The sequence below is a fragment of the Vulpes vulpes genome, chromosome 2 (assembly GCF_048418805.1).
Source record: "Vulpes vulpes isolate BD-2025 chromosome 2, VulVul3, whole genome shotgun sequence".
Taxonomy (NCBI): domain Eukaryota; kingdom Metazoa; phylum Chordata; class Mammalia; order Carnivora; family Canidae; genus Vulpes; species Vulpes vulpes.
The window spans coordinates 124,346,528-124,374,370 of record NC_132781.1 but is presented as its reverse complement, the minus strand read 5'-3'; the positions used below and the strand labels follow the sequence as shown (position 1 = coordinate 124,374,370).

General features: G+C 42.3%; 1 protein-coding gene across 6 annotated transcripts in view; it reads left to right on the top strand.

Annotated features, from left to right (window-relative positions):
* The first annotated feature begins 9,131 nt into the window (after positions 1-9,131).
* The window catches only part of PRELID2 (PRELI domain containing 2), a 78,834-nt gene continuing 60,122 nt past the window's right edge, over positions 9,132-27,843 (top strand). Inside the window, exons 1-4 of one of the 6 annotated variants that reach the window (XM_072749899.1) lie at positions 13,628-13,844; positions 17,372-17,510; positions 18,793-18,890; positions 26,036-26,093. In XM_072749899.1, the coding sequence (XP_072606000.1) occupies positions 26,048-26,093 (46 nt within the window). In that variant the 5' untranslated portion in view covers positions 13,628-13,844; positions 17,372-17,510; positions 18,793-18,890; positions 26,036-26,047. Of the gene's footprint in view, positions 9,608-13,614; positions 13,845-15,497; positions 17,511-18,792; positions 18,891-26,035; positions 26,094-27,843 lie in introns of those variants that run through there. The other 5 variants (XM_072749898.1, XM_072749900.1, XM_072749901.1 and 2 more) reach the window with 5 other exon arrangements.

Genomic DNA, 27,843 nt, shown 5'->3' with positions numbered 1-27,843 from the left:
TGCCCAGAGAAATTAGCATTTAAGCTTCCTCTAAATTCCAGCTCTGAGGTTCAGGAAGCAGCTGTTGATGGACTAATTAGTATCTTAGGAGGACTAAGAGCTATCTCCCCATCTTTCAACAGTTGTTTAATCATTTGTCCAGGAAGAGTCTGAGGGCATTAGTGAAATGTTATTTTATGCAGAAACTGCAGGTTGGCCTCGCCTACTGGTCACCATATGTAACACAATCATAATAACTATAGTAAAAAACCAAGTCTGTTGTGCCTGGTCGTATGTAACGATAATGTTAGGATTTATGTGAATTTGTTACATCCTGGGAATTAACTCTTTAACTTGCACTCTCTGCAGCTGTTTTATCTCATCTCTAAGAGAGTGTCCATGTCTTAGGGGGAGACTTGGGGCGACCAGGTATACACAACCACTGCATAACATCATCCACAATAGTCGTTTAAGCTATTGGGCAGCTAAAATCAGGAACACCTTTATTTACTCTGAGACATCACTACCATACTAATTAGAAATGTTCTGATTAGTGAGATCAGACTTCTCTGTGAGCAAAGATGGGTGGCAGTTGCTTGATGGCTTAGGTTAATCTTGATGTAACCGTTTTAGGAAAAGAATATTCTTTTCCATTGAGGAAAGAATTACTCAAAGTCCTTACATGAATCATCTATTTCCAGGGGTAATTGCTTCAATATCTATGTTTACCTCTTGGATTTTATTTCCTCACGCTTTCATAAGCCACCGTACCCTTTTGAGATCAGACGCGTTCAGGGTGGTGTGGCCCTAGGCACCAATACCTCTTTTGGTTGGCTTATTCATTCTTTGGAAACATCACTGCCTTTAATGTGGACACTCTTGTGTGTTCTGCTTTCATTTCATTCTTCAGTGACTTTGCATCTTTTAGTTTATATCTTTGCAGACAAAAATTTAGGGGGGGGTTGGATTTTTACTCCCTTTGACATGAGATCATGGTGGTAATTGACATGGTAGTACTGCTCCACCAATTTCCCCTCTTCAGAGTTTTTCCCTCCCACCCCCAACCCAAAGCTGTGCTCCTTACTGGAAATTGTCCTCCACAGCAAGGAAATTGGCTTTCCCAGCCCCCTTACCTCAGTGGAGGGCCACCCAACTCCAGAGCTTCCTATTAGGATTGGCTGAGGCCTCAGTTGGAACCAGATTTTGGAGCACTGCCTTTTTCACTTCAGTTGCATCCCCAATCTTCTTGTATTTAAGTTCTTGCCTCAAAGTGTGTTTCCAAGGAACCCAGTCTAAGCCAAATGCCACTTCTTCAAATTGTTGCAAGATTGATTGTATAAAACCCTTTGGGAAGCAATCCCTTTGGAGTGAGGAATGGATTTAGTATTTGAGAGCTGTCATTATTCTGTGTGGTATGCCATTGACTGATGCTGTTCACATTTCTTTCTGATCAATCAGATAGTACTTTGAGAAAAATAATGTAATAACTAGCTCAAGGCAAAGTGACATAGTGTTAGGTTTGTTATTTGTCCCTCAACTTTTCCTTTGCCTTGCCTGGGGTGCTTCCTGGTTGCCTCCTTCTCCACAACTTCTCTTCTCCCTGCTTCCTCTCATTAAAAAAAAATTCAATCAAGTAAATCTGAAGATGTAATTGGCTTTATTAAGTGATTCATGAATCAGACGACATCTCATCTAGCAAGCAAAGGGAAGGTCTGAGGAATTGTACAAAATAGAAGGGTTTTATAGGAAGGAAGGTGAGGTAAGGAAGTTTAAACAAAACAAAACAAAACAAAACAAAACAAAACAAAACAATTGTTCCAGGACAGAAGAAGAGTAGTAGCTGGCCTTTCTTTCTTTCTTTCTTTCTTTCTTTTTTTTTTTTTTTTTTTTTACCCGTTAACAATAAGGGTTTATTTTACTTTTTTTAAAAATTATTTTTTATTTTTTTAATTGAAAACCAATTAATTAACATATAGTATATTATTAGTTGCAAAGGTAAAGTTCCGTGATTCATCAGTCTTCTACAACAGCCAGTGCCCATTTCATCAGATGCCCTCCTTAATGCTCATCACCCAGTTACCCCATGCCCCCACCCTCTCCCTTTCAGCGACCCTCAGTTTGTTTTCTATGATGAAGTCTCTTATGGTTTATCTCACTCTCTGATTTCATCTTATTTTACCCTCCCTTCCCCTATGATCCTGTGTTTTGTTTCTTAAATTACACATATGAGTGAGATCATATGATAATTATCTTTTTGATTGACTTATTTCGCTTAGCATAATACTCTCTAGTTCCATCGGTTATTGCAAATGGCAAGACTTCACTTTTCTGATGACTGAATAATATTCCATTGTGTGTGTGTGTGTGTGTGTGTGTGTGTGTGTATATATGGTCATTTGGGCTCTTTCCACAGTTTGGCTATTGTGGACATTGCTGCTACAAACATTGGGGTGCAGTTGCCCTTTCGGATTATTACATTTGTATCTTTGGGGTAGGTCCTTAGTAGTACAATTGCGGACTTGTAGGGTAGCTCTATTATCAACTTTTTGAAGAACCTCCACACTGTTTTCCAGAGTGGCTGCACCAGTTTGCATTCCCACCAATGGTGTAAGAAGGTTCCCCTTTCTCCACATCCTCACCAACATCTGTCATTTCCTGACTTGTTAATTTTAGCCATTCTGATGGGTGTGGGGTGGTATATCATTGTGGTTTTGATTTGTATTTCCCTGATGCCAGTGAGGTTGAGCATTTTTTCATGTGTCTATTGGCCCTTTGTATGTCTTCACAGCTAGTCTTACTATGTAAATCACCTTATCTTCCTTTGGGGCTAGCAGAGGGCCCATGTGACAGATTACCTCACTATGCTTCTCAGAAAGTTTCTGACTGACCCTTTAAAATTTACATTTTGGGGGGAAGTTGAAAGGCAATCAGGTTAGGTATTGAGCCTTGGTTTGGTGACTTGGCTTAAGCGATGCCATTTTTGGCTTGTGTTTTTTCTTTTTAAAACCCTCTACCCATTCCAATCCTTCTGTACCTTACTGTGCACACCTCCTTCTTCCTCTGGAAAATTTGCAGGAAGGGAAAAGATTTGGTAAACTTATTCACAATGAGGTATATAATATGTTACCCCTTAGCTGTCTAAGTTTTACTTCATTTGAAATTCTTTCTGGGTACCTTTGGTTTTATTATTATCATTTTCTGTATTATGACTATAGCTGTCCTTGGTAATTTCTGGTCTTTAGTCTGGTGAGAGATCAGTCTTTCAAAGTTGGTCTTCCCAGACAGGAAATATCTTAAATAGACTCTTTTGAAATTCATGCCATTAATTGCTACTGCTATTACAAAGAAGATTTCCCCTTTTGTACTAACATCGTAAGGTGAATTGCCCTTAAAGGATGCAATTTTGCCAAACAAACAAAATGAACAAAATTCATATTGGATTTCTAAACAATGAAGAGGAAAAGAGTCAAAATAGAGAATTGAAATTATAAATGTGTTAGGCAGCTCACCTTTCAGAGGTATCAGGATCTGGGTTGATTTGGAGATGGAAAAAGACATGAGAGTGAAGAGTTCCGTTTTTCTTTCCCTTTCTTGTTTTCTTTCTCTTTCTCTTTTTTCTTTTTCTTTCTTCTCTTTTTCTTTCTGTTTTTCCTTTCCTTTCCTTTCTTTTCCTTTCCTTTTCATTCCTTTCCTTTCTTTTTCTTCTGACACATGAACTCACAAAAGGAGCACAAAAGGAGATTGACTGGAAGGATCTTGGAAAAGCTCAGAAAATTCAAGAAGAAGCTGCAGGAACCAGGCATCTGGTGGTGCTCCCAAGCCAGAACTGGAGGTCTGGTGCCACCAGCCTTTGTCTTCCATCTTTCACCTCTGCTTGTATTGTGTCTAGTGCTGTGGGGTGATGTATGTCCTCCAGAAGATGTCCAAGTCCTGACCTCCTAGGACCTGGGAATGTGACCTCATTTGGAAAGAGTATTTTAGCAGATGATTAAATTGAGATGATGTATTAGTTCATTAGGGCTGCCATAACAAAGTACCACAGGCTGGGTGGTGTACACAACCAAATTCATTTTCAAATCATTCTGGTGGCTAGAAGTCTAAGATCAAGGTGTTGACAAGGTTGAAATGTCCTTCAAAATGATCCTCTCTTTTTACCTAGGAACGACCCTTCTAGGACTCTATTTTTAAAAAAGCAATAAAATAAAATATGGTGATAAAAATTTGCCTACAAGGATTTTTGTGAACAGTAGTTAAAAAATAATATAAAAAACATAATTTAGGGGATCTCTGGGTGGCTCAGTGGTTTGGTGCCTGCCTTCGGCCCAGGGCGTGATCCTGGAGTCCAGGGATTGAGTCCCACATCCAGCTCCCTGCGTGGAGCCTGCTTCTCTCCCTCTGTGTGTCTCTGCCTCTCTCACTTTCTCTCTCTGTGTCTCTCATGAATAAATAAATAAAATCTTTAAAAAAATGTAATTTAAAATGATGGTTCATTCATACCATATTTTGAAGCTAATGCTCTCAGTTTGTTAGAAAACATGACAAAGGATATATACTACATCTCCCAAGGTTAAAAAAAAAGGGAGAAAGTGTGTGTCTTCTGAGGCCTCTCTGTTTGGCTTATAGACAGGTGCCTTTTCCCTCTGTTTTTGCATGGTCTTTACTCTGTTCAGGTCTATGTCCTCATCCCCCCCCCCCTTTTTTTTAAGATTTTATTTATTTTTCATATTTATTTTTCATTGATTTATTATTTTCAAATTTCTTTCTTCTTTCTTTCTTTCTTTCTTTCTTTCTTTCTTTCTTTCTTTCTTTCTTTCTTTCTTCTCTTTCTTTCTCTGTCTCATGAGAGACAGAGAGGGGCAAGGACATAGACAGAGGGAGAAGCAGGCTCCATGCAGGGAGACCGACATGGGACTCGATCCCTGGACCCAGGATCACACCCTGAGCTGAAGGCAGACACTGAACTGCTGAGCTACCCAGGTGTTCCATCATCTCCTCTTCTTATAGGGACCCTAGTCATACTGGATGAGGGCCCACCCGTTTGACCTCATTTTACCTTGGTTAATCTCCTTAAAGGCTTTATCTTCAAATACAATCACATTCTGAAATATGGGGGTTAGGGCTTAACATATAAATTTTGAGGGGGGATCCCTGGGTGGTCAGCGGTTTAGCGCCTGCTTTTGGCCCAGGGCGTGATCCTGGAGACCCGGGATCAAATCCCACATCGGGCTCCCTGCATGGAGCCTGCTTCTCCCTCTGCCTGTGTCTCTGCCTCTCTCTCTCTCTCCCAGATCTCTCTCTGTGTGACTATCATGAATAAATAGATAAAATCTTTAAAAAATATATAAAAAAAATAAATTTTGAGGGGGGCATAATTCAGCTCCTAACAGATGAGGTCATTAGGGTGGGTCTTAATCCAGTGATTGGTATCCTTACACCAGTTTGCACCCAGAGGAAACAGATGAGCATAGAGTGTGGATGATGTGAAAACACAGGCAGTACACCATCTACAAGCAAAGGAATGCAGGAGGCTGTCAGAAGCCAGGAGAGAGGCCTGGAGCAGATACCCCCTCAGCCCTCAGAAAGAACCAACTCTGTCTACACCTTGATTTCAGGCTTCCAGCCTCCGGAACCAGGAGACAATAAATTTCTGTGTAAGTTTCCTAGTGTACTTTGTTTGGGCATCCCTGGGAAGCGAGTCTGTATTTCTCTATTTCCTATTACAACCTGGTGTGCTTTCCCCATGGTGGTATTCTGTATGGCCTTGTAACATCCTTGGCTCCTCTGTCACACTCTACTTCGCTGTCTTTCAGCATGCTTTGCCATCCCTACCTTACCAAAAGATCTAGAATCTAACCATGGCTCCCTTAGCACCTCCATGATCACTTGTCACCTCTTATCCACATTATTGCACTGGCCTCCTAATTGATTCCTTTCTTCCCTTGCTTCCCTAAGGTCACTTCTCCACCATTACCAGCCAGAATGGTTCAGTGAAAACAGAGTTCTGATCATGTCTCTGCCCAGTTCAAAGTTCTCAATATCTCATAACAGTGATAAAGCTAATGTCTTCGTGGGGGCCTAGAAGACTCTGTGTGACCTAGATTCTTATTGCTTTTCTGACCTTATCTCCCAGGACTCTGCTCCAGCTGCACTGGCCTCCTCCCATTTCTCAAACACATCAGGCAAAGAATTGCTGTCTCAGGGCCTTGTAACTGGCCACTCCCTCTGCCTGGAATGATGGTTCCCCAAACATGAGCATGACTTGCTCCCTCTCTTCTTAAACTCTTCTTCTTAAATGTCAGTTTTATCAGGAAGGCCTTCCCCTCTGTGCCACCACGACTTATCATCCATCTTCCCTAATTTATTTTTTTTCTGTTTGGTATCCATTCTTGTGTAATAGTAGATGTTTTAGATATTTCTCTCACTAGTCACTGGAATGTGATAGACCTTCTAAGTCCTCTGTAACCCATGGGATGGTATAATGACCTAGGAGGATCTCCTTGCCATAAAATATTTCCTTTCTGGCTGATTAAAGTTCTTAAATTTCTTAAAACTGTCTGATCGTTCTCATCTTTAACTGAGGGATGAAAAGTCTGGCTCAGTGATGCCACAGGGGTTACTCACCCTGATACTGTGAACTTGTTCTGAGATTTTGCCTTGTTCTCCCAACAAATTCATTCTTGAATAGTAACTATACCCATGGTTATAGTAACTATATCCATGTTATAGTAACTATATCCATGTTGCCTGCCCTGAAATGTTGGGGAGCTATATGGAAATTTAGAAATAGTCTTGGCCCTCTTGGTCACTTTGTTGAGGTGCAGGTGCAGGAAAGAACTTGCTCAAGGTCATATTCTCTGTTAAGTATATTCATGAATTTATTCAACATATACTATGTGCCAGACATTTTGCTGAGTGCTTGTGAGATAATAGAAAATTTTGGTCTCTGCTTCCTCTCCCCCTCTACCAGTTCTCTACTCTCCCCTTCACTCCTTTCCAGTTATAGAGTTTCTAAAACCCTTGAAGTATCAATAAATAGCAATAAATAAATAAAAGCATCTTTTGTTCTAATATTTGAGTTTTGACCTGGGCTCCTGAGCTTTTGAAATTTCCTGGGTAATAGGAGTGTCTTTTGTTCTAATGAAGTGACTCTGGGGGGCTCCTTCATGAATGTTGGTCACAAGAAAGACCAAGCCATGATTAAAAGCTTAGAATGTTCAGCCCCATACTCCATTCTCCAGAGAGTGGAGAAGGCCTAGAAATGGGTTAATGATCAATCACATCTATATGATTTCTCCATAAAAACCTCAAAAGTATGGGTTTGGGAGAGCTTCCAGGTTGGTGAATACATGTAGCTGTAGAGAGTGGTGTACCTGGAGGGGGCCTGGAAGTTCTATATTCTTTCCCACCTACCTACCTTGTCTTATGCATCTCTCCCATCTATACATTCATCTGTATGCTTTATCATATCTTCTTATAATAAACTGGTAAACAGTAGGTAAATGGTTTCCCTGAGTTCTGTGAGCTGCTCTAGCAAGTAAATCAAACTGAGGAGGAGGTCATGGGAATGTTTGATTTATAGCCCATCAGTCAGAAGCACAGGTAGCAATCTGGACTTATGATTGGTACCTGAAGTGGTGTGGGAGGGGGCAGTTTTGTAGGACTGAGCCCTTAATATATGAGATCCGGCACTATCTCCAGATAGTTAGTATCAGAATTAAGTTAAATTAGAGGACACCCAGCTGGTTCATAGAATTGCGTGGTGTGGGGAAAAACCCCACAGCTGGTGTCAAAAGTATTTTAAGTGTGGTAGCAGCAATAGAATAAAGGAGGCACCCAGGAGGAGGACTGGGGGTTTCCTCCTCAGCACTGGGTAGGGAAGAGTGAATAGCACACAATTCTTTCCAGTCTGGAAACTCTGGTAGTTCAGTGGGGGGAGTTTCCATAAACAAACAACCATAAGACTGGGTAAAAAAGATCACTGATGGAGAGATGGTCAGGATAGTCAGAAGAGGGTAGTTAACCAGCCTGAAGAGGGTGAGAAAAGCGAAGAGGGGAGAGAGTGAGAGAGAGGGCCAGGGCTATAGCCCCTGTCCACTTCAGCCTCATGGCCATTATAAAGAGCCAGTCATCCATCCATTCCCTCATCCATCCATTCCCTCAAAGCCAGTCATCCATCCATTCCCTCAAAATCCATCCATTCCCTTTATAAAGAGCCAGTCATCCATCCATTCCCTCAAAGTACTGGGTTTCTACTATGTTCAAGCCACTGTGCCTTGCCTTCAAGATACAAAGATGAGTGTGGTATCTTAAAGACCAAACGAGGAACTTGTGTGAATTTTGCTCGTTTCCAGACTTGAGTTCCTGACTAGTTAACCTACCCAGTTTCAAAGCAATGGGAATTGTTTGTAGTACTTTCTCTCTTCCTTGAGGACATAGCAAGTAAGACTACTGTTGTGCAAACTGGCTGGGATTTTGAGCCACATGATTCTTTGGCAGTAGCTTCCCTTGTCAAGCCTGGCACACTTTTCCACCTTCAGTGTACCCCAATGTCCTTGGAGGAGGCAGGTGGCCTGTGTTCTTACAGCCAATCAGCCCAGCTAAAGCCAACAGATTCTGGGTCCTTTAATCTTTCAGGACACAACCTTTTGTTGGCCTTTTGTGGGCAGCTAATCTGGAGTTGGCAAGTAGCTGCCCAAGGATACATTCTAGAAGAAAGTAGTTGTCAGAGTAGTGTGGGGGTGCAGGACCCAATGTGGCAGAGGTCTTCTGTTTCACACCCAGTCTCCAGCTACTCTCTGGTAGCAGAGGTAGGTAAGGGTCACCATCAACTCTGCAAATGAGTTATCTCTCCTTTGTGGGTCTCTGTGGTCTCCCAGGGAGACTGCTGCTTGTTTGTTTTTCTGTAAGGAGGGGTGGTAATATAGTAGAGTTTCTTTGTACAGATAGTCAAAGGCTTTGACATCTAACCCTCCATTTCTCTCCTTATAAGTATTTCAAAGAAGCGCTGCTTTTAGGTTTAGTAAGGTGAGGATTAAGAATTAACTGGTGAATTTAGCAATTTCGTCATTGGTGACCTTGACAATAGTAGTTTCAGTGAACTGGCAGAGGCCCAAATTGATTGGAATAGGTTCAAGAGATTATAGGCAACTCCTGAGGAGCAAAAATGGAACAGAGGATAAGAGTAGAGCTGGAAAATGGTATGGGGTTAAGAGTGGAATTTTTTTAAGATGGAAGAAATCACAGTGTACATGTGTGTCCTGGTTGGAATGTTCCACAAGAGCCAAAACTGATGATAGAATAAAGGGGAACTATGGATAAAGAAATGTCCTTGAACAAGAAAGAGGGCAAGGAAATTTTCAGTGATGCAGTATAGCTCTATAGGGCAGGAAAAAGTTTTCCTTGACCTTTCCTCTTAGGGTCCCTGGCAGGGTCTGAAAAATTCAACTGACAAAGCCAGATTAATCGGAGAAGTGTAGACATTTACTTACTCAAAGTTTTATGGAACATGGATGGGCTCCTTCATACGGAAATAAGGGCCTGAAGAAATGGCTGTACCTGAAGGTTTTTATACAAGGTGTGATGAAGAGCGGGCAGTAATGTAGAAATATAATAGGACAAAGAGTTTAAGGTAAGTGTAATCAATACTGGGAAACTTGGCAAGGCCTGTTTGTTTGGATTCTTCTGGGAAATAATCTCATCCTGGAGTTAAGGATGCTGCTTTCTTTCTGGTATACAGAGAACACTTCTCAGAAGAAGGTCTTACGACCTGCTTCAGGCAAGAAAGAGAGGGGAAGGTCAGAGAACTTACTGCTTCTGCTATTTTCTTAAACTCTTTCAGCTTAAAATATTCAAAATGCCATGCTGTCATATTTTGGACTGCTGTGTTCTGAACCCTGTTAGCTGGTTGTTGAACAGACAATATTAAATTATATAAATTTGCAGTTAAGTAAACTATATTTAAGAAGGTAATAGGTATTCAAAACTCATCCCTTCTTAATTGTATTACTACATTTGCCATTAACTGTGTTCTATTTTTTTTTTTTTTAAAGATTTACTTATTTATTTTAGAGAAAGAGATTGCGAACAGTTTGGGAGAGGGGCAGAGGAGAGACTCTTCAAACAGACTCCCCAGTGACTGCAGAGCCTTATGCAGGGCTTGATCTCATGACCCATGAGATCATGACCTGAACCAAAACCAAGAGTCAGTTGCTTAACCAACTGCATCACCCAGGTGGCCCTGTGTTCCTTTAAAGAAAATTTTTTTTGAGTCTAGTTGATCCACAGAGATACATTAGTTTCATGTGTACAACATCTTGATTCAACTTTTTCATATGTTATGCTATGCTCCTCACAAGTGTAGCTATCCTCTGCCACCATACATCACTGTTACATCATTGACTATATTCCCTGTGCTGTATCTTTTATTACTGTGACTTATTCATTCTGTAACTGGAGGCCTATTATCTCCCATTCCCCATCATCCATTTTGCCCATCCAAGCACACCCCTTTGCTCTGGCAACTATCAGTTGGTTCTCTGTATTTATAGGTCGGCTTCTGCTTTTTTTTATTCATATATATTTTTTTACATTCCACATATGAGTGAAATCATATGGTATTTGTCTTTCTCAGTCTGACCTACTTCACTTAGATAGTACTCTCTAGTTCCATCCATGTTGTCTCAAATGCCACAATCTCATCTTCTTTTATGGCTATGGAATATTCCATTATATATATGTTGCAGGATTTCTTTTCCTTCAGTGCCCGTGGTTCTTGGTCATGCCACTTCGAAGAATGAAGAGGTAAACCAGACAAAGAGTGGTGGCAGCAAAGTAAAGTTTATTGAGTGAAAGTACAATGCTCTCTAAGAGGGAGGGGACCCAAGAGGGTTGCAAGTTTGATGTTTAAATCTATGGGATTTTATGGGCTCTATAATGAGGGCTGTTTTAATATGATTAACCCTCCATGCACCTGTCACTCAATCAGGTTTCTGTCCACATTCTCATCTACCAATCAGGTAGTTGTTCATGTGGGAAAGGGTGGAGGGCTCCTTCCAGGGTGGTGTCTCGTAGCCTCTCCCATTGGAGAGGGTGGTGGCCCCACCACTTCCATGAATCATGCTGGACAGCAGCAAGCAGGCCACCAGATCAAGCTCTTTGTTTAAATACCATGTTGGCTGGGGTGCCTGGGGGGCTCAGTGGGTTAAGTGTCTCTCTTTAGCTCCAGTCATGATCCTGGGGTCCTGGGATGGAGCCCTGCATTGGGGTTCCCGCTTCCATTCCCCCTCAAATAAATAAATAAAATCTTTAAAAAATATTTTATTTATTTATTCATGAGAGACACACAGAGAGAGGAACAGACATAGGCAGAGGGAGAAGCAGGCTCCATGCAGGGAGCCCGACATGGAACTTGATCCTGGGTCTCCAGGATCACACCCTGGGCTAAAGGCGGTGCCAAACTGCTGAGCCACCTGGGCTGCCCAAATAAATAAAATCTTAAAAGAAAAAAATCCCACTAGGTGTTGAGCTGGCCCCCAGGCCTGGGTTAGGACACCCAAGGCCATTCCCTTCCTGTCTGTCACAGAGAAGTTGTTAAGTCCTCCCAGTAGGAAGACTTAAATCTGGGGCATTTAGTAAAGCCTAGAATAATAATATGGGGTCTTTTCCTTCTAAGGGTAGCTTCCTCTTAGGATGGGGGCCCCTTGTTCCTGCTTGCTTTTCTTCAGGCTATCCTTTGTTATATATGTATGTATATGTGTGTGTGCGTGCATGTGTGTATACACACAATATCTTCCTTACCCATTTGTCTATTGAACACTTAGGTTGCTTCCATATATTGGTTATTATAAATAATGCTGCAATAAACATAGGGGTGCATATATCTTTTTGAGTTAGTGTTTTCATTTTCTTTGGGTAAATAATAGTGGAGTGATTGAATCATAGGGTAGTTCTATTTTTAACTTTTTGAGGACCCTCCATACTGTTTTCCACAGTGGCCACAGCAATTTACACTCCCACCAACAGTGTATGTACCATACTGTTTTACTATATTTTGTAGTATATTTGGAAATCTAGAATTTGTGATACCTTCAGTTTTGTTCTTTGTTCTGCATTGGCTCCGTTAGCTATGTCCTAGCTGTTATGTCTACTACATGTGGATGGTGGAAATGCCACACAGTGGTGCATGCCTGCGCTTGTCTTCCCAACTCCACATTTAGCGACATCACTTTGGTAGTTTGAAATTGGCCACAGTGGGAGTATTTATGCAACAGAAACTGCAACCACTAGACATCCGGACCTTGTTTTGGTTGTTTTTTTAAAAGGAGAGCTGTTTGTTAACCTTTGCGAGCCCACTGCTGGATTCAGTGGACCGGTAGAGGGACTGGCCTTAAATTAAGCGCTGACAGTTCACTCACAGGAACAGGACAGAGGGCAGAGCATTTGGAGAAGTGGGTAGACAGACATGGTAGAGATAGGTTTCCTATTTAAGTAAGTGAAAAAGGAAGCAAGGTAGTCACCTGAGAATAAGGCTGGGAAGGAAGCGTTGAGGGTTTGAGGTAAGAAGGCTATGGGACAGTGAATTACAGACATGTAGTTTGTGGGGTTTTTGGTTGTTGTTTGTTTTTGTTTTTTGTCCAGTGCCATTAAAAGGCCCGCTGAAGTTAGTAGTCATGAATTTAAAAGGAGGCCTGTTACAATGGGCGTATATTTGTCTCCAGTCTCTTGCAGTGGTGGGAGTGAAGCACCGAGTAAGGAAGAGCTGGATTTATCCCGGCCGATGGTTTTGCAGCACCAGTATGATTTTGTGTGTCTGTAGCAATCGAGATTATAAAATTATAAAGGTTAAAGTCACCACCTCAGAGACCTTCCTCATTCATCCCAGCTAAAATCGGGCCCCACGCCCATAACTTTATAATCTGTTAGCCTGCTTGTTTCCCTACTTTGTTTATTGGATGTCCAACCACCGGGCTCACCCCTGTACCTGGCCGCAGGGACCAGGCCTTATTTACTACTGAATGTGCAGTGCCTGCCGCAGTGCTTGGCCCAGAGCAGATGCTCAGTGAGCAATGCGTTGAATGACTTATTGAATACACGGATTCCCTTGCTCCTCCTTGCAGAATTCGTATGGTCCAGGGAAAAGTACCCACATTCCCCTTTTCTCCCTGGCCCGGTGGTATTTCCACTTTGAGGAGCACAGGAATTTCCTTCACACGGTCGGCTACGCTGAGCCATGGCTCTTTACTCCCTGAACACTCCCAGCGCATGTGGGCAATTTTTACTGCACTCGAGAGGCAGCTTCAAGCCTTTGAGACAGCTGCCCGGGTCGTGTGGGTCACGCAGCTGCCGACCTTCGTCACCCGGGCTCCGCAACGCGGAGGAAGGTCCTATTACAACTCAGGCTGCAGGCCGGGTGGTTTCGGTGTTTAGGATCGGTCGTCCGAGGGCCGCCAAGCCCGGGCTGAGGCCGGGCGACCACGGAGATGCACCGCCGCCGCCGCCGCCGAGGTCCGGCTGCGGCTGCGGCCCCGCCCCCTGCCCCGCGGGCCCCGCCCCCTGCCCCGCGGGCCCCGCCCCCTGCCCCCGCGGGCCCCGCCCCCTGCCCCGCGGCCCCGCCCCCCGCCTCCACTCCGCGGGCCGGGCTGGCCGGGCCGGGGCGGGGCCGGGCGCCTGTCCGCGCCGCCGCGAGGACAATAAAGTTTACGAAGTTTGAAAAGGGAGGGAAAACAACCCCCACGCCCCTTTGGCGGGTGTGGACGCTGCGGCCCGGGCACAGCCCGGCGCCCGGCGCGACGATGGGGGTCACGGTGGACGTGCACCAGGTGTACAAGTACCCCTTCGAGCAGGTGGTCGCCAGCTTCCTCCGCAAGGTACCCGCCGCCCCGCGCGGCCCCGACCCCCCCCGCCCCCGCCCACTCCCCCCCGTCCCCTCCCTCCGCCCCCCGCTCCCCGCGGAGCCCGCGCCCTGTCGCTAGCGCTGCGGGCTCCGCGTCGGGCGGATTTCCTCGAAGGCGGCCCAGGCCTCCCCGGGCCGCGGTGCGGGGCAGGGCCCGTGCGCAGCTCCACGTTCACACGCTGCCGCGCGGTCGCCGGGAATGTTCAGCTCTGCAGCTGGCTGGGGATGCTCCTGACTCGTCGATCTTTCTAGTACCTCATGGACCCCCGCTCCCCCCGCCCGTGAAAGCCAGTGGGAGCCGCGGAAGCCGCCGCCCATTGCCGTGCTACCTGCCACCTCGCTACTTTCTCTTTTATGAAAGGCTGTGGGACTTGGGGCAGGTGGCTTACCCCCTCTGTGCCCCAGTTCTGTGATGTGTGCAATGGGGGAAATGATGGTGCTAACGCAAAGGTTGGTTGTGAGGAATCCAGTGAGATCATTCGTGTGAGGTGCTGTTGTGCTGATGTTGGGCCTCCGAAACGTTCCTACAGTAGTTGGTGCTGCCACAGCCGCACCCTAGGCCCAGCGTTGCGTGGCCCTCCCGACCCCAGGGGCGCCTGCTAGGCCTGTGCTCCTGGTAGTAGAACAGGAAGTCTGAGACCTGGAGACTCCTGCACTGTACTCTGTCTCTGCCTTTAGTTACTTCATTTGGTCAAGGGTCATCTCTTCAGGCCTCGGTTTCTGCATCTAAGATAAGAGTATTGTATCAGATGCTTTTTCAAAGCTGGTTCCCCTTTAGCTTTGACGTTTTTAAGCAACATTTTCCAGGATTGTAGTGTTGCCTTGGGCAGCAGCCCCCACGCCATACACTCCATATACAACCCAGAAGCAAAACAGAGATGCTGAGAGAGGAAGTTAATTTTTTAAATAAGACTTGACCTTCATTAGAAGAGGTCATGCAGTTGAGGACTTAGGTCACAAGGAGTGATTTAGGATGCTGGTTAACATGGTGTCACCAGAGAGGCCCCCCCCCTTTTTTTTTTCTCAGGAGAATGTCAACTTGCTGATACTGTTCATGGAGCTTCAGTAACTAGAATAGTGCCCACCATCTAGTAGATGCTCAGTAAAACATCTGGCAAATGAGTGAATAAACCAATGAAAGCATGAATTGTGATTCTGCTGGAGTCTTTGCCTTAGGCCAGACCTCTGGGCCCAGATGAGAAACAGTCAGCACTCCATTTTTTATTAGGATTGGCAGTCTGGAGTGTGGATTCTCTAATGCCACTGTTCCTTTGGAATGCCATTCTGGATTGTCCTTACCAAGAGCTGGGTGCTAGCGCCCAACAGAAAGACCCTCTTCTCATGAAGCTGATGGTCTCTAGTGGGTGAGACTGATGTTAATATAGGAACAACTAATGAACACATACTTCCCATTGATGACGTGTATTTACACAGAAAATTCATATTGCTGGGACCAAATAGGCAGGGAAGGTCTGCTGAAGTCCTGCCAGGGTAGCCATTAAGAAAGGCTTTCTCAAAAAAGTGGCCTTTGTGAGATGATGGCTGAAGTGTGAATAGGAATTTCTTAGGGAGGAACCGATGGGGAGGAACTGCTTTTGTACTTTATCATGTTTATGCCTTCCAACAGGTGCAGGAAGGAATTAGGACCGATTTCCATTTCACTGCCTAGAGAAACTGAGGCTCAGAGAAGTTGAAGCAACTTTTCCAAGTTCCTGCAGTCAGCATTTGGGAGAGCCAGGATTTCAGCACATCTGAATCCAAAGTCTAAACTCCTAGTCCCCAGGCAGTGCTGCCTGCCACATTATAGGCCCTCAGAGGATTATTGAGGGGAAAAAAATGTTCCAGCATCATCTTTGCTTTGCTCTGTGTCCAGTCTCAGTTTTTTTTTCCTCTAGTGTCTAAGAGTTTATTCATCTTGGTGGACCTGTTTGCCTCATGTAAGGGCATAGTGTAGATATGTGGTAATATGAGAAAATCCAGTGTTTCAGTTTTCTGTTGCTATGTAACAAATCACCCCTGTGATTTAGCTGATTAAAGCAATCAGCTAAGACTTGGGAGGCTCAGGCTTCTGTGGGTTGACTGGGTTCAGCTGGGTGGTTTTTGTGTGCCGTGTGTTATAGCTGAGGTCACTTATATAGCTGCGTGCAGTAACAATGTGTAAGAATTATTGTAAAATACTTGGCAAAGTGCCTGGTATGTAGTAAGTAGGATATTTTGGAAGGCAGGGCTAGGGAAAGAACATTTTCGGAAAAGGCTTGGCAATGGGACAATGTGAACAGTATGGATGACACTACACATCCAATTTTTTTTTTTTTAATTCACAAAGCAATGCCTCAGAGGGATTATGTGAGTCAATAAATTATGAGATGTCAGTGAATCCACTTGCTGTGAGAATTTTCACCTTCCATCACTTAAAGCCCTGCATTGGAAGTCAGTAGATCTGGATGCCACTCATTGTGCTTTCCTCATTAAAAAGCAGTCTGTGCCCTTGTGCAAATTAGAAAGGGGCCTCATCTAGGTGGTTGACTCCACAAGCTTACAGTATATGGGGCTATTGGAAAGGAAACTGGGCTGTTCATGCAAATTAGCAAGAGGGGTTGTTAGCCAATCAGGCCCTTGGGCCAAGCCATGGAATTGAAGGCTGAGCAAGAATTCCAGGCAAGGCCTCATCAGGACATAATGCTCCAGTGCAGGGGAGGCAGGCCAGAGTCTGCAGTCTGGAGTCTGGCTCCCCAAGGAGAGGTCTGGGAGAGTTTGAAGGAGGCTTAAACTGAAAAGGGATGACATCTAAACATGTAGGCTTGGGGATTTTTTGGTGCTTGCACACTTAAAGATCAGTGCTTCCTGCTTCTTGAATTGCATGTCTAATTTAGCCTGTTAAATCTCACACCTGTACGTGGATTTTAGTATTATAATGAAGGGAAAAGCCGGTGAAAGGTCATCAGTGGGGCCCATCTTGGCTCAAATTGATCCAGTTTTCGCAGCTGAGCAACCCTCTTAGGTGCTGTAGGGTTAGCACAGTGTCTGAAGTGGATCAGATCGGTTGAAAACTGGGGGGTGGGGGGGTCTGTTTGGAGCTTGTGGCTCTGACATCTGGCCTTAGTTTCTGATGGCAAGCAGCACCTGCTGGAAGGACTTGAAAACTGGGTTATTGTGATTTGTTAGCCTGGGTGTGGGGACCAAAGTCCCATCCCTGCTCTGTCTCAGCACTCCTTCCGCTACGTGGTTGTAGCCATGTGTCCCCAGGTCTGCTTGACTGGAAGACCTTATGCAGTGAGCAACAACCATAACTGTGTATGACAACCCTACTGTCTTAATTTTGTATCTGTGAAATAATAGCGCCGTGTACCTCACCTATCTCCCTGGATTGTTGTGAGGATCAAATGTGTAATAGTTTGACAAGCATAAGCTTTTTTCTAAGTGTAAGGTAGTAAGAACGATCTTTGTGGCTAAATATACTTTTATTTTTCTCTTAGTCTTTATGTATTTTTTTTTTCAAAGGAAGGCACTTGGCAGAAGGGACAATCATTTGAGGATCTCTGGGAAGCATTTAATCTGATTTTGCACAATGGTATGTTTGAAGCTGCTTCGCACTGAGGATGTTCTATTTTAAATAGCGTCTACTGATCTCCGCCTTTTGGTATGTTAGGACTTGCCTTCCAAGTTATTATATACTACTATTTTTAAAACCTGAGGAATGTTTGCTCTTCTTACACCTGCCTGTTGGATACCACAGGCAAAATATTAGCTACATGCTTTCAAAGCTAAGTGGCACCTTGAAAACAAACACCACAGAACTCTTTGTTCATGGAATATAGTGTTTCTCAATGAACCCTTCATGGAGGAATGCTCTGAAACCCAAAATGGTTTATTCATCAGATGTTAAACTGTAGTTTCCATGCACTATATTGTAAGTGCACCTGACAGTGCATTTAGGTTTCTTTCTTTGTGTGACTCGTAGCTTTCCAGCTCTTAACACCTACAGCTGTTTCCTTCCTTTTACTTCAAACCACCTACAAAGAGCACACAAAGTTGCATGGATGAAGGTAGCAGTCTAGAAGCTCACTCGGGCTCTAGAAACTCAAGCTCACGTGGATCTGTTTACTGGGCTTGCATTCATGAGCTAGATTCAAACACTGCTCCAGTTTTGTCTACCTAAAACTGAAAAGTCATTAAAACGGAACCCAGAGGGCCATTGTGTTGACTGGATGTCTGTTTCTTCTCAAATGAGGCCAGAGAAATTAAGAGCTTTTCAGTGTTACTACAGAGTTGTTCAGGTTGATTTTCTTTCTGTGCCATAGGCAAGAGTCATTGTGAATAAAATGTAAGCTTCATGGGCAGAGATCTTTGATTTGTTCCTGATGCATCCCAAGCACCCAAAGAGATCCTGGAGCATAGTAGGTGCTCAGCAAATCCTTACAGCGTGAATGAATGAAATATACTGCTCTGGAGTGTAGCCCTGTGTAATTTCAGACTGAAGTTTGTGTGGGGTGCAGTTGCATGTCCTTACTTGAGGTACTATAGTAAAATGGACAGATTAAAATAATTTCTTTGCCTCAACACAGTGGCCTCGGGTTTTTATTTATTCTACCAGGAGCCTGATGTACCGAACAAAATGGTTGGAGTGTTGACCCTTAAACTCATAAAGGCGATTTATGAATGGCTATTTCCATTTAGAGTAGCAAGTTGATTGGGTAATTAATAATGTTTCTGTTTCTGATCCTATCTTTTTTTTTTCCCCTTGCGAATCTGCCCCTTATTTGTGGAGAACATCTCTTTCTGAAAAGCTCCTGCATATGGGGGTGAACCCATATTTCCCAAATAAATGATCTGACAAATGATAATAGGGCTAGTTTAACATAATGGTTATTTATCTTTTTCCTTACACTGTAATAGTCTTTCTTTTATCTTCCTATCTTCAGTCCTACTAGAAGATTAGGTTCGACATGAAGCAGAATGGTGCAAGCGGGAAGAGCACGGGCTCTGACATCAGACGGGGGGCCGGAGCGCTTCTAGCTGTGTGAGTTTGGGCAAGTCAGTTCTTTTTCTATGCCTTAGGCTCCTCATCTGCAGCGTAATATAGCAGTAACTGTCTTCTGGAATTGTTGGGGGGAAATTAAGTGGATAACCCACAGAATTGCATGTCGGCACACAGTAGGTGCTTTAAAGTACTTGTTAAAAATCTTGAGAGTCATCCTAACAATAATAATTTCTCACATTTATTTTATGAACCTGAAAATAAAAAGCTGAGAGAAGTAGTCTGCACACATCTTTATCAACTTGGAGTAATAAACAGAAGAAAGAGCATGAATAATGGTGCACATTTGAATTATGACTTTTTTTAAAATGTTATTTAAATGATAAAGGGTACTTGGACACTTATCTAATGGTGGTTGTGGCTTAATCAGTTTATGAAAGGTAGGGCCAGTTTTTTTTTTTAATATATATATTTTAATTTATTCATAAAAGACACACAGAGGTAGAGGGAGAAGCAGGTTCCCTGTAGGGAGCCTGATGCGGGACCCAATCCCAGGACCCCGGGATCACACCCTAATCCAAAGGCAGACGCTCAATCACTGAGCCACCCAGGCTTCCTGGTAGGGCAAGGTTTTTAACTACCAAAGTACTAACAGGAAAATTTTCATAAGTCTACTAATGGACATTTGTAATAAGTCTGTTTATCATTTTGCTCCTGGAAGAAGGAAGAGGTAAATAAAACATGGCCCAGCCTTCAGGGAGCTCACTGTCAAGGGGACAGAGGGAAATACGTTAATTTTTATGATAAATGCTTTCTCAGGGGCATGTTATAGACATAGAGTGTGGAGCAAGGTTCATTTTTTTTTTTTGTAAGGTTTTAAGTAATCTCTACCCCATGGTGGAGCTCAAATTCACGACCATGAGATCTAGAGTCACTTGCTTCAGTGACTCAGCCAGGCACCCCATATTTTAATTACAAATATATGAGAGCTTTTAGAGTATTTAGAAAGCGTTTATTGCCTTCTTAAAAAAGTAAATATTCTTTCTAGTACTCCTCCTTCTCTGACGCGATGCCTTCCCTAATGCTAGTAGAGAGGGATGTGTCAGGAGCTCTTGTCACACAGACTCTGAATTGGTAAAGCATGAGCTTTACTATTCTGGAAAAAAAATGTCTTCTAATAATTTTTAGATTTATAAATTAAGTATATTTGGTTTGCAGGTGGATACTAGGAGTATACTTAATGCCACACCACAGTAAATTGAAAGATAAAAGCTGAAGTTCTGAAACTAAGTCTTTAAAAATGTTGATTTCATTCTTCAGAGGCAAAAAACCGCTACTATTTATTGAGAACTTGCAAGGTGCTAAGGTATTAAGGTGTTACACTTTACATAAAATTATTCCTTTTAATTTCTATAATAGCTCTTTGAGAGGAGTTTTTTTCCCCTATAATAATTTTAAAGATGAAGAAACTAAGGCAGGCTGAAAATGAAATAATTGGGGGGCACCTGGGTGGCTCAGTTGCTGAGCATCTATCTGCCTTTAGCTCAGATCGTGATCCTGGGGTCCTGGAATTTAGTCCTACACCAGGCTTTCCACAGAGACCCTGCTTCTCCCTCTGCGTCTCTCTGTGTCTCTCATAAATAAATAAATAAAAAATTTAAAAATAAAATAATTTGCTGAAGACTCCCACAGATGGACTTCAGACTGAGGGCTCTGGGATTCTAAAACTCATTCTGTTTTCAGCACTCTTTATTGTCATTTTCATTTTGTTTTTCAGTTCTTAACTTTGAGAAATGCAGTTGACCCTAAACAGCATGGCATTTGTGTCCTTTTGACCTCCCCCCCCAAGACTTAACAATGAGTAGCCTGCTATTGGCTGAAGCCTTGCTGATGACATGAATTGATTAACACATATCTTATATATATTGTGTAATGTATTTTGATGGTAGGAAAGCTAGAGGGAAAAATATTAAGAAAATCATAAGGAAGAGAAAATGCATTACGATACTGTACTGTGTTGGAAAAAAATCCACATGGAAGAGGACCCACACAGTTCAAACCTATGTTGTTCAAGGGTCAACAGTAATCTGACTTATAAAATGTTGCAAAACAGACAAAGAATTTGAGAATATCCTTTACCCAGCTTTCCTGAACCACTGTATAATTTTAAAAACCAGGGAATTAGCATTGATACAATGCGAATTTGTCATTGACCTTATTAAAATTTGGCAGTAGTCCACTAATACCATTTTTCTAGTCTAGGAGTCAGTCCAGTATCCCACACTGCATTTAGTTGTCATGTCTTTTTGTCTTTGTCTCTTCCAATGTGGGACAGTTCCTTTCTCCTTTTTTTTTTTTTTTTTTTTGGTCTTTCTGGACCACAGTACTTTTGAAGGGAACTGGTCAGTTATTCTGTAGACTTAAATGCATTTGGTTTATGTTTGCATTTAACATTGAGCTTGTAGGTTTTCCTTTGTGTCATAATTATGACAGGAGCTGCCTCTTTTAAAAAACATTATGTCATTGCCAATTATTAGGACTTTTTTTTGTTTAAAGATTTTATTTATTTATTCATGAGAGACACAGGCAGAGGGAGAAGTAGGCTTCCTGTGGGAAGCCTGATGTGGGATTCGATCCTAGGACCCCGGGATTACGACCTAAGCCGAAGGCAGATGCTCAACCACTGAGCCACCTAGGGGCCCCTATTAGTACATTTTTGAATGAATAAGGGTGATATGACATTGTTGGCCTTGTCCCAGCCAGAAGGGCTTTGAATATCCTCTGATGGTCCACCTCCCTGGCTTCATAGATGCAGCATCATCTGTATGTCTTGGCTCCTTGTCCTTTGTTCTTTCTACTTGATCCTCCTACTGGCCTGAAAGGCTAGGGAACAAGTATTCAAAATTTTTTGACTTATATATGTTTTGTCCTGGATCATTGAAATTTCGATTAATTGAGGATTTATTTGATCTTGGTATAAAATCAACTTTGCTTTCCTCTAAGGTATGCTATTGCATGTGGCTCATAAATTTGGCACAATCCATAGTGATTTCTTGGTGTAGCTAAAGGCCACATCTCTTTTCAGCAGCTCCACCCATACACATGCATGTTTAAAAATAGCCTGAGGAACAAAGATTCTCATAGTGCTTATAAAACAGAAATATTAACTTACAGATTTATTTTAGGTCCTTTGGCCTTTGTAGGACTAATTGTACAGATCTGTCAGCTCAGGTGCTTCCTTGTGAACTCTTCGATAATGCCATTTGGAAGTTGGTAAACACGGGCTCCTTTGGAAGCCATTGACTCTTTTTTTGGGGATGGGTATTATAAAAGGCAGGCATTGACTTCTGAGCTTTTTGGCAAGTTGGTATTTTTAAAACTCTTCACTCTTAAGAGAAGGCCTTGTGAAAGCTTGATATTTTTCCCTTGTAAATAAGGAAGGTAACTATCTTCATAAAGCTCCTCCCACAAATATATTGACTGTTATTTCTGTAATTAGATGGACTCAATTTCTTGGCCTCTCACTTGTCCTAGCTCTGTGTTTGTCTTAATGTATATTTTGCTTTTTATTTGGTATTTTGTAATTTGGGGCCTCTTACCTTTCATTTATTTATTTAGGTCTCTTTTAATATGTAAAATGTAAATGAAAGCAGAGTAACGTCATCATTGTAGAGGAGTCTACATGTTACCCTTGTTAGACAGATATTTGCAACAGATTTATATCTTGGGGAATGAAAAATGAGTTCATTTATACATTCTGTAAGGAAGTAAAATAATCAGTAAGTTCAAAATGAAGTCGAATATACCTTGGAAAATCCCACAAGTCCCTCAGAATATATGGCACACGTTGTGAATATACATGGCTCTATGTAGTGATTCTTATGCTGCTACAGTTTGTGATTCATTGAGCCAGGTCCAGGGACAGCAAGCATTTTGACAGATAATCTGGGTATTTAGACCACTTTGTTTCTGTGAGAGTTCCTAGTGTGGAGGGGGATTGAAAATCTGTGACCCTGCTTGTGTGCAGTCTTGACACCATTTCTGTTTATAGCATAGCGCAGACACCTTATCTTAATAGTTAGTAGTTAATAGGTTTACTCCTTTGGTGGAGTGCTAAATGAGAGTACTAAATGCATGTGAGAGCCTCTAACACCTGGTGCAGGAGATCAGTGGCTATAAGTCTTTGATGGTCTGATCCTGACCTAGCTTGGTCTTTCCATTGTCACACCGTGTTTGAAAAGGTGTCTAGAGAAACCTGTCCACTGCTTCTTGTCTTCTCAGATCCACATTCCTGGTGATCACCCTCCCTGAGAGCCTTCCCTCTCTCAATCCCTCATTTTCTGACTTAAAAAAAGGTTTCTGAATTAAATCATGAATATTGAAGTTACCACAAGATGGCATCAGATCATTTCAAGTAATATCAGGTAGGGGGAGCCTCTGCACAATAAATCTTTAAAAAAATTAGAATGTATGCCTTTCATGTCATGTTATTTAGCTATTATAAACAGACCTCTTATTTCTTTTCTCATTCTCATGTGGAAACATGAGGCTTGTGTCTATTCAATTCCCAAAAATAGTTGGTTAGGAAAATGATTTGAATCATGCAGATGATTTGACTATAGTGAATGGTTCAGGATCTCTTGTGTTGAGCTAAAACCTTCATTTTTCTTATTATTTACAAGCATTGGCTAGTGGGAGACCCTTAGATATTTTACAGTGATTCCTCTCCACAATTTCCCGTCTCCCTATTATCCTTTAGTCGGACTTATTTTCTCCTGACATGTTTATTTTTTTGTTTGTTTCCCCAACTAACATGTAAACTCTGTAAGAGGCTACAGTTTGGTTTGTCTCATTACTATATCCTCAGTGCCTTGAACAGTGCTTGGCATGGTAGGTACTCAAAACCTCTTAAGCGAAGAATGAATACAAAAGTTTCAGTATTGTTTTAATCAATGCCCTTTGGCTTAATAAGCAAATCTTAAAATTATGTAAAAGTGTGAAGTTTCTGAGTTTATATTCTTCAGGAATTTCACTGATCACTTAGTGAAATAATCAGAACTTGACAGCTTTTATCGCTATCCTTCTCTGGTGATTACATTTCAGATCTCTTCCATAATTTAGTTCAGTAATCTAACTACAACTTACAGTATATTTGTAATATTCAGTCAGGAAATATTGATGAATATGAAATGAGCAACCTAGGACTAGTAAATAGTTCATTTTACTATAGAATGAAAGTTTTTATTTTCTCTCTCTCTCTCTCTCTCTCTCTCTCTCTCACTCACACACACACACACACACACACACACACACTTCGGGGGATCTGTGTGAGGCTGGGAAATCTTCCTTGCTTCTATTGAGGCCCCTTGCCAAGTAGCAGAGTAGCTAAACCTGGCCCTCCCTAGCAGACATTATCTGAAGGGTAAACTTCAAGAAAGCAGTCATCATAATTTTGAGCATTTTTTTTTCTGGAGCAAAAATGAATGAATGAATGAATGAATGAATGAATACTTGAAAATCCATTTTGTGATTAGTTCTCAAGATTGCAGTCGCCAGAATGGAAGTGTGAATGACAGAGTTTCTGGCCTGGGGCATGATGAAGTGTCAAGACTTCTTGAGGACTGACCATCTGTGCTCTCTTCACAGATGGGTCCCCAAGCAAAGTAAAGTTTCTTTTCCAGATCAACCCCTGAGGTCAGCGAGGTTCATCTTCCTAATCATTCGTTCAGCAAAAATTAACTGAGTGCTTACTATGTGCCACCCACGGTGCTATGGTAGAGATATGGGAGTCACTGAAATAGATCATATTCCTATTCTAGCAGAACCTGTGCTCTAATCCAGTGTCCTTTGGGGCCCTAGATATTTTTAATATGTGTGAAAGTAGTGGACCCTTTTCTCTGAAGATCAACTGGTTAGCCAACCTCTCTCTCTCACATACGCACACACACGTGCATGCATACTGGTAGCTGAGCTGGGGGAGACCCCCACTCCCTGAATCGCATTTACCACGTCCTTGGGTTCCAAAGACTTGAAGCTCAAGTTCACCGAGTGGAGAGCCCTCCTCTCCTGCTCCTCAGCCTGTTGACTGCTTTTACTCCCCCTTAACACTTCCTGATGTCTTGGACAAGACTTTCCTGTCATTTTCTTTTCAGGTTTGGTCACACGATATTAGCAGTGTAAACTTCTGGACAAAGAGCCCAAAGGGTGCTCAGCAGGCTTGGATCAGGGGCCTCCTTGTCCTATGGCTTTCAGGAAGTCACTTCCACGCAAGAGAAAGGATTGGATTTGAGTAATTCTGAGGTGATTTAAGGGTAGGTTAGGTAGACAGGCTTAGAATGCAATAGAAAACATCTATGGGTAAGTTACAGTCTCAGTGCTCTTTAGCTGGGTGATTTTGCACAAATTACTTAGCTTATCTGGGCCTTGTTTTTCCTGTGTGAAACAGAAAAAGCAGCATATACCTCATGGTATTAATTTGAGAATTAAACTGAAATAATATATGTAAACTGCCTAAGACAAAAATGGTAGCTTTTTTTCAGCCTTGTTCTATCCAAATCGTCTTTCAGGGGAATTAGTAGATAAACGATTTATTGAGCACCTGGAGTAGACTGCTTCTGTAATTGTTCTCCTGTGATGCCAACCCAACTGCCAGGAGATGGTAAACAATCATAGTGAAAGGTTCACTTTGTTTTAGGCCTGGTTTAATTTCACGGCTCTGCCACTGACTAGCTGGGTGATCCTAGACTCTGTGATCTTTATTCAGTTTCCATTTCTGACAGATGAGACAATGATAACACGTGACCCAGTCACAGCAGAGAGGCTGTTTGGGGAGTTAAACAGGAGTGTGTAAGTAAATAAAGCATGTAGCACAGTGTGTGGCATAAAGGACACTCTTCATTTATGTAAGGCTGGTTCCAAAATTAACCTAGTTTAACTTCACCCTCCCTCCTCTGGCCAGGGTTAGGTTAGATCTCAAGAAGGTTTTCCCTGGATTTATATAGGTCCAGTTGATGATAGCTTCCTGCTTATCTAGGCCCAAGTAGTAAAGTGAAGAGCCTTGATTAAAAACTGGCCTTAGAGGTTGCTTGGAAAATATGTACTGTTCCTGCAAATAACTCTGGTTTCTGGGAAAGAATTCACTTTGGTAAAAGATGAATGGTAATTCTTCTTTATGTGTTTTCATTTAGTATCCCAACCCCATGGATAAAAATGTCATCTCTGTAAAAATTGTGGAGGAGAAAAGAGGTAAGTTCTCTGAATATACCTCACTTCAGTGATGATCATTAAGTGATACTGATTTTTGTACAGGTGTTTGTGTGTGTGTGTAATCTGTTCCTTTTTTTAAAAAAAGATTTTATTTATCTATTTGTGAGAGACACAGAGAGAGGCAGCGACACAGGCAGAGGGAGAAGCAGGCTCCCTGTAGGGAGCCCGATGTGAGACTCGATCCCAGGACCCCGGGGTCACGACCTGAGCCGGAGGCAGATGCTCAACCACTGAGCCACTCAGGTGCCTCTGGCCTGTTACTTTCTAGACAGGCATATGAACAGGTGTATTTCTGTATTTGAAGTAAGAAAAGAGTACCCAGCATTTACAGCAGCAGAGGGCTTGCTTAATATGGTCATGTCATTCTCTCAATTAATAACTGATGATAAGAGTAACAGCTAATATTTCTGAGCAGTTAATAGGTGCTAGGCATTCTCATTCTTATTAACTCATTTAATTCAGACTAATGTATGTATTGTGTATTATTGTTATTCCATTTAATGTTTGAAGAAACCAAGAAACAGGTTAAATAAATTGCCCAAGATCACATGGCTGTGTCCTTATAATATATTCATATATTATTTTATAGATGGCAAAATAGTTGTGATTAGTAGCATGTCTATAAAATGTGACCATAAAGTAATTTGATTATGGAATCATAACTGTACTTGATATTATGGTTCCATATTGACCAGAGCAGGGGTTGACAAACTATACTTGTCCTGCTTGATGTTGTGAATAAAATTTTATTGGCATACAACCATGCCCCCTTGTTTATATATTATCTATGGCTTCTTCCTTGCAACAATAGTGGAGTTGAGTTGTTGTGACAAAACTGTATGGCCCATAGGACCTAAAATATGTACCATATGGCCTTTACAGGAAATGTTTACTCATTCCTGAACTAGAATATAGGAGTCCTTACTGCTCACTGTCATTTGTGTCTCACTGGATACATTTTCACTGGTCTTGCTTGGATTTGAGAACTGGGCCTTCTTGCAGGAGCTCTAGTGATGCACAGAATCAGTGTATGAACCTTTGGAGACATGCAAACCCACTTTTGACATGCTCTTCAGCCTCCTAAGAAAACATATGAGTGCCACTGTTCATTATGTGATTATAAAGTCTTGTCTGTCCTTGGTGAACACAAAACTGTCTTTTGCTTGTGAGGGTCTTTTCTTCATGCCCATAATTCTATAAAATATATTTTAAAAAACATTTTTTTTTCATGTATTTGCTCTCTGTGGGAGAAATGTGTTATTTGACATCAGAGAAATCTTGTTTTAAGCCCTGATTTTGTTACTACCTGCATGACCTGACTTCTTGAAGGCCCAGGTTTTTCATTTATTAAATGGAAAAATAAGAATAATCCTGCTCTAGGTTGTTGTGAAGATCACATGAACAATGTGCACATTCCACAGTGGTGTAGAAACATTACTTATGATTTCTGCCACTGGTAGGGACATCTTTCTCTGTAGGAGTGGCTAATCCATTTTAAGTATGTGTGCCACAAACATTGGATAGGATGGCTAAAGAATGCCCGTGAGCAAGGAGATGAACCCGCTTCTACCCTGTCAGTGGCTTCTGGGTGTTTGTACCAACATTCAATGCTACTCTAGCCAGAGCTTTGAGAAGCCCTATAGGAGCTTGGCTGAGTCACAGTAATTTACAGGGCAAAAGATAAAACTTGAAAGGCTTTTTTTTTTTTCCTCTGAACTGACCTCCCTTT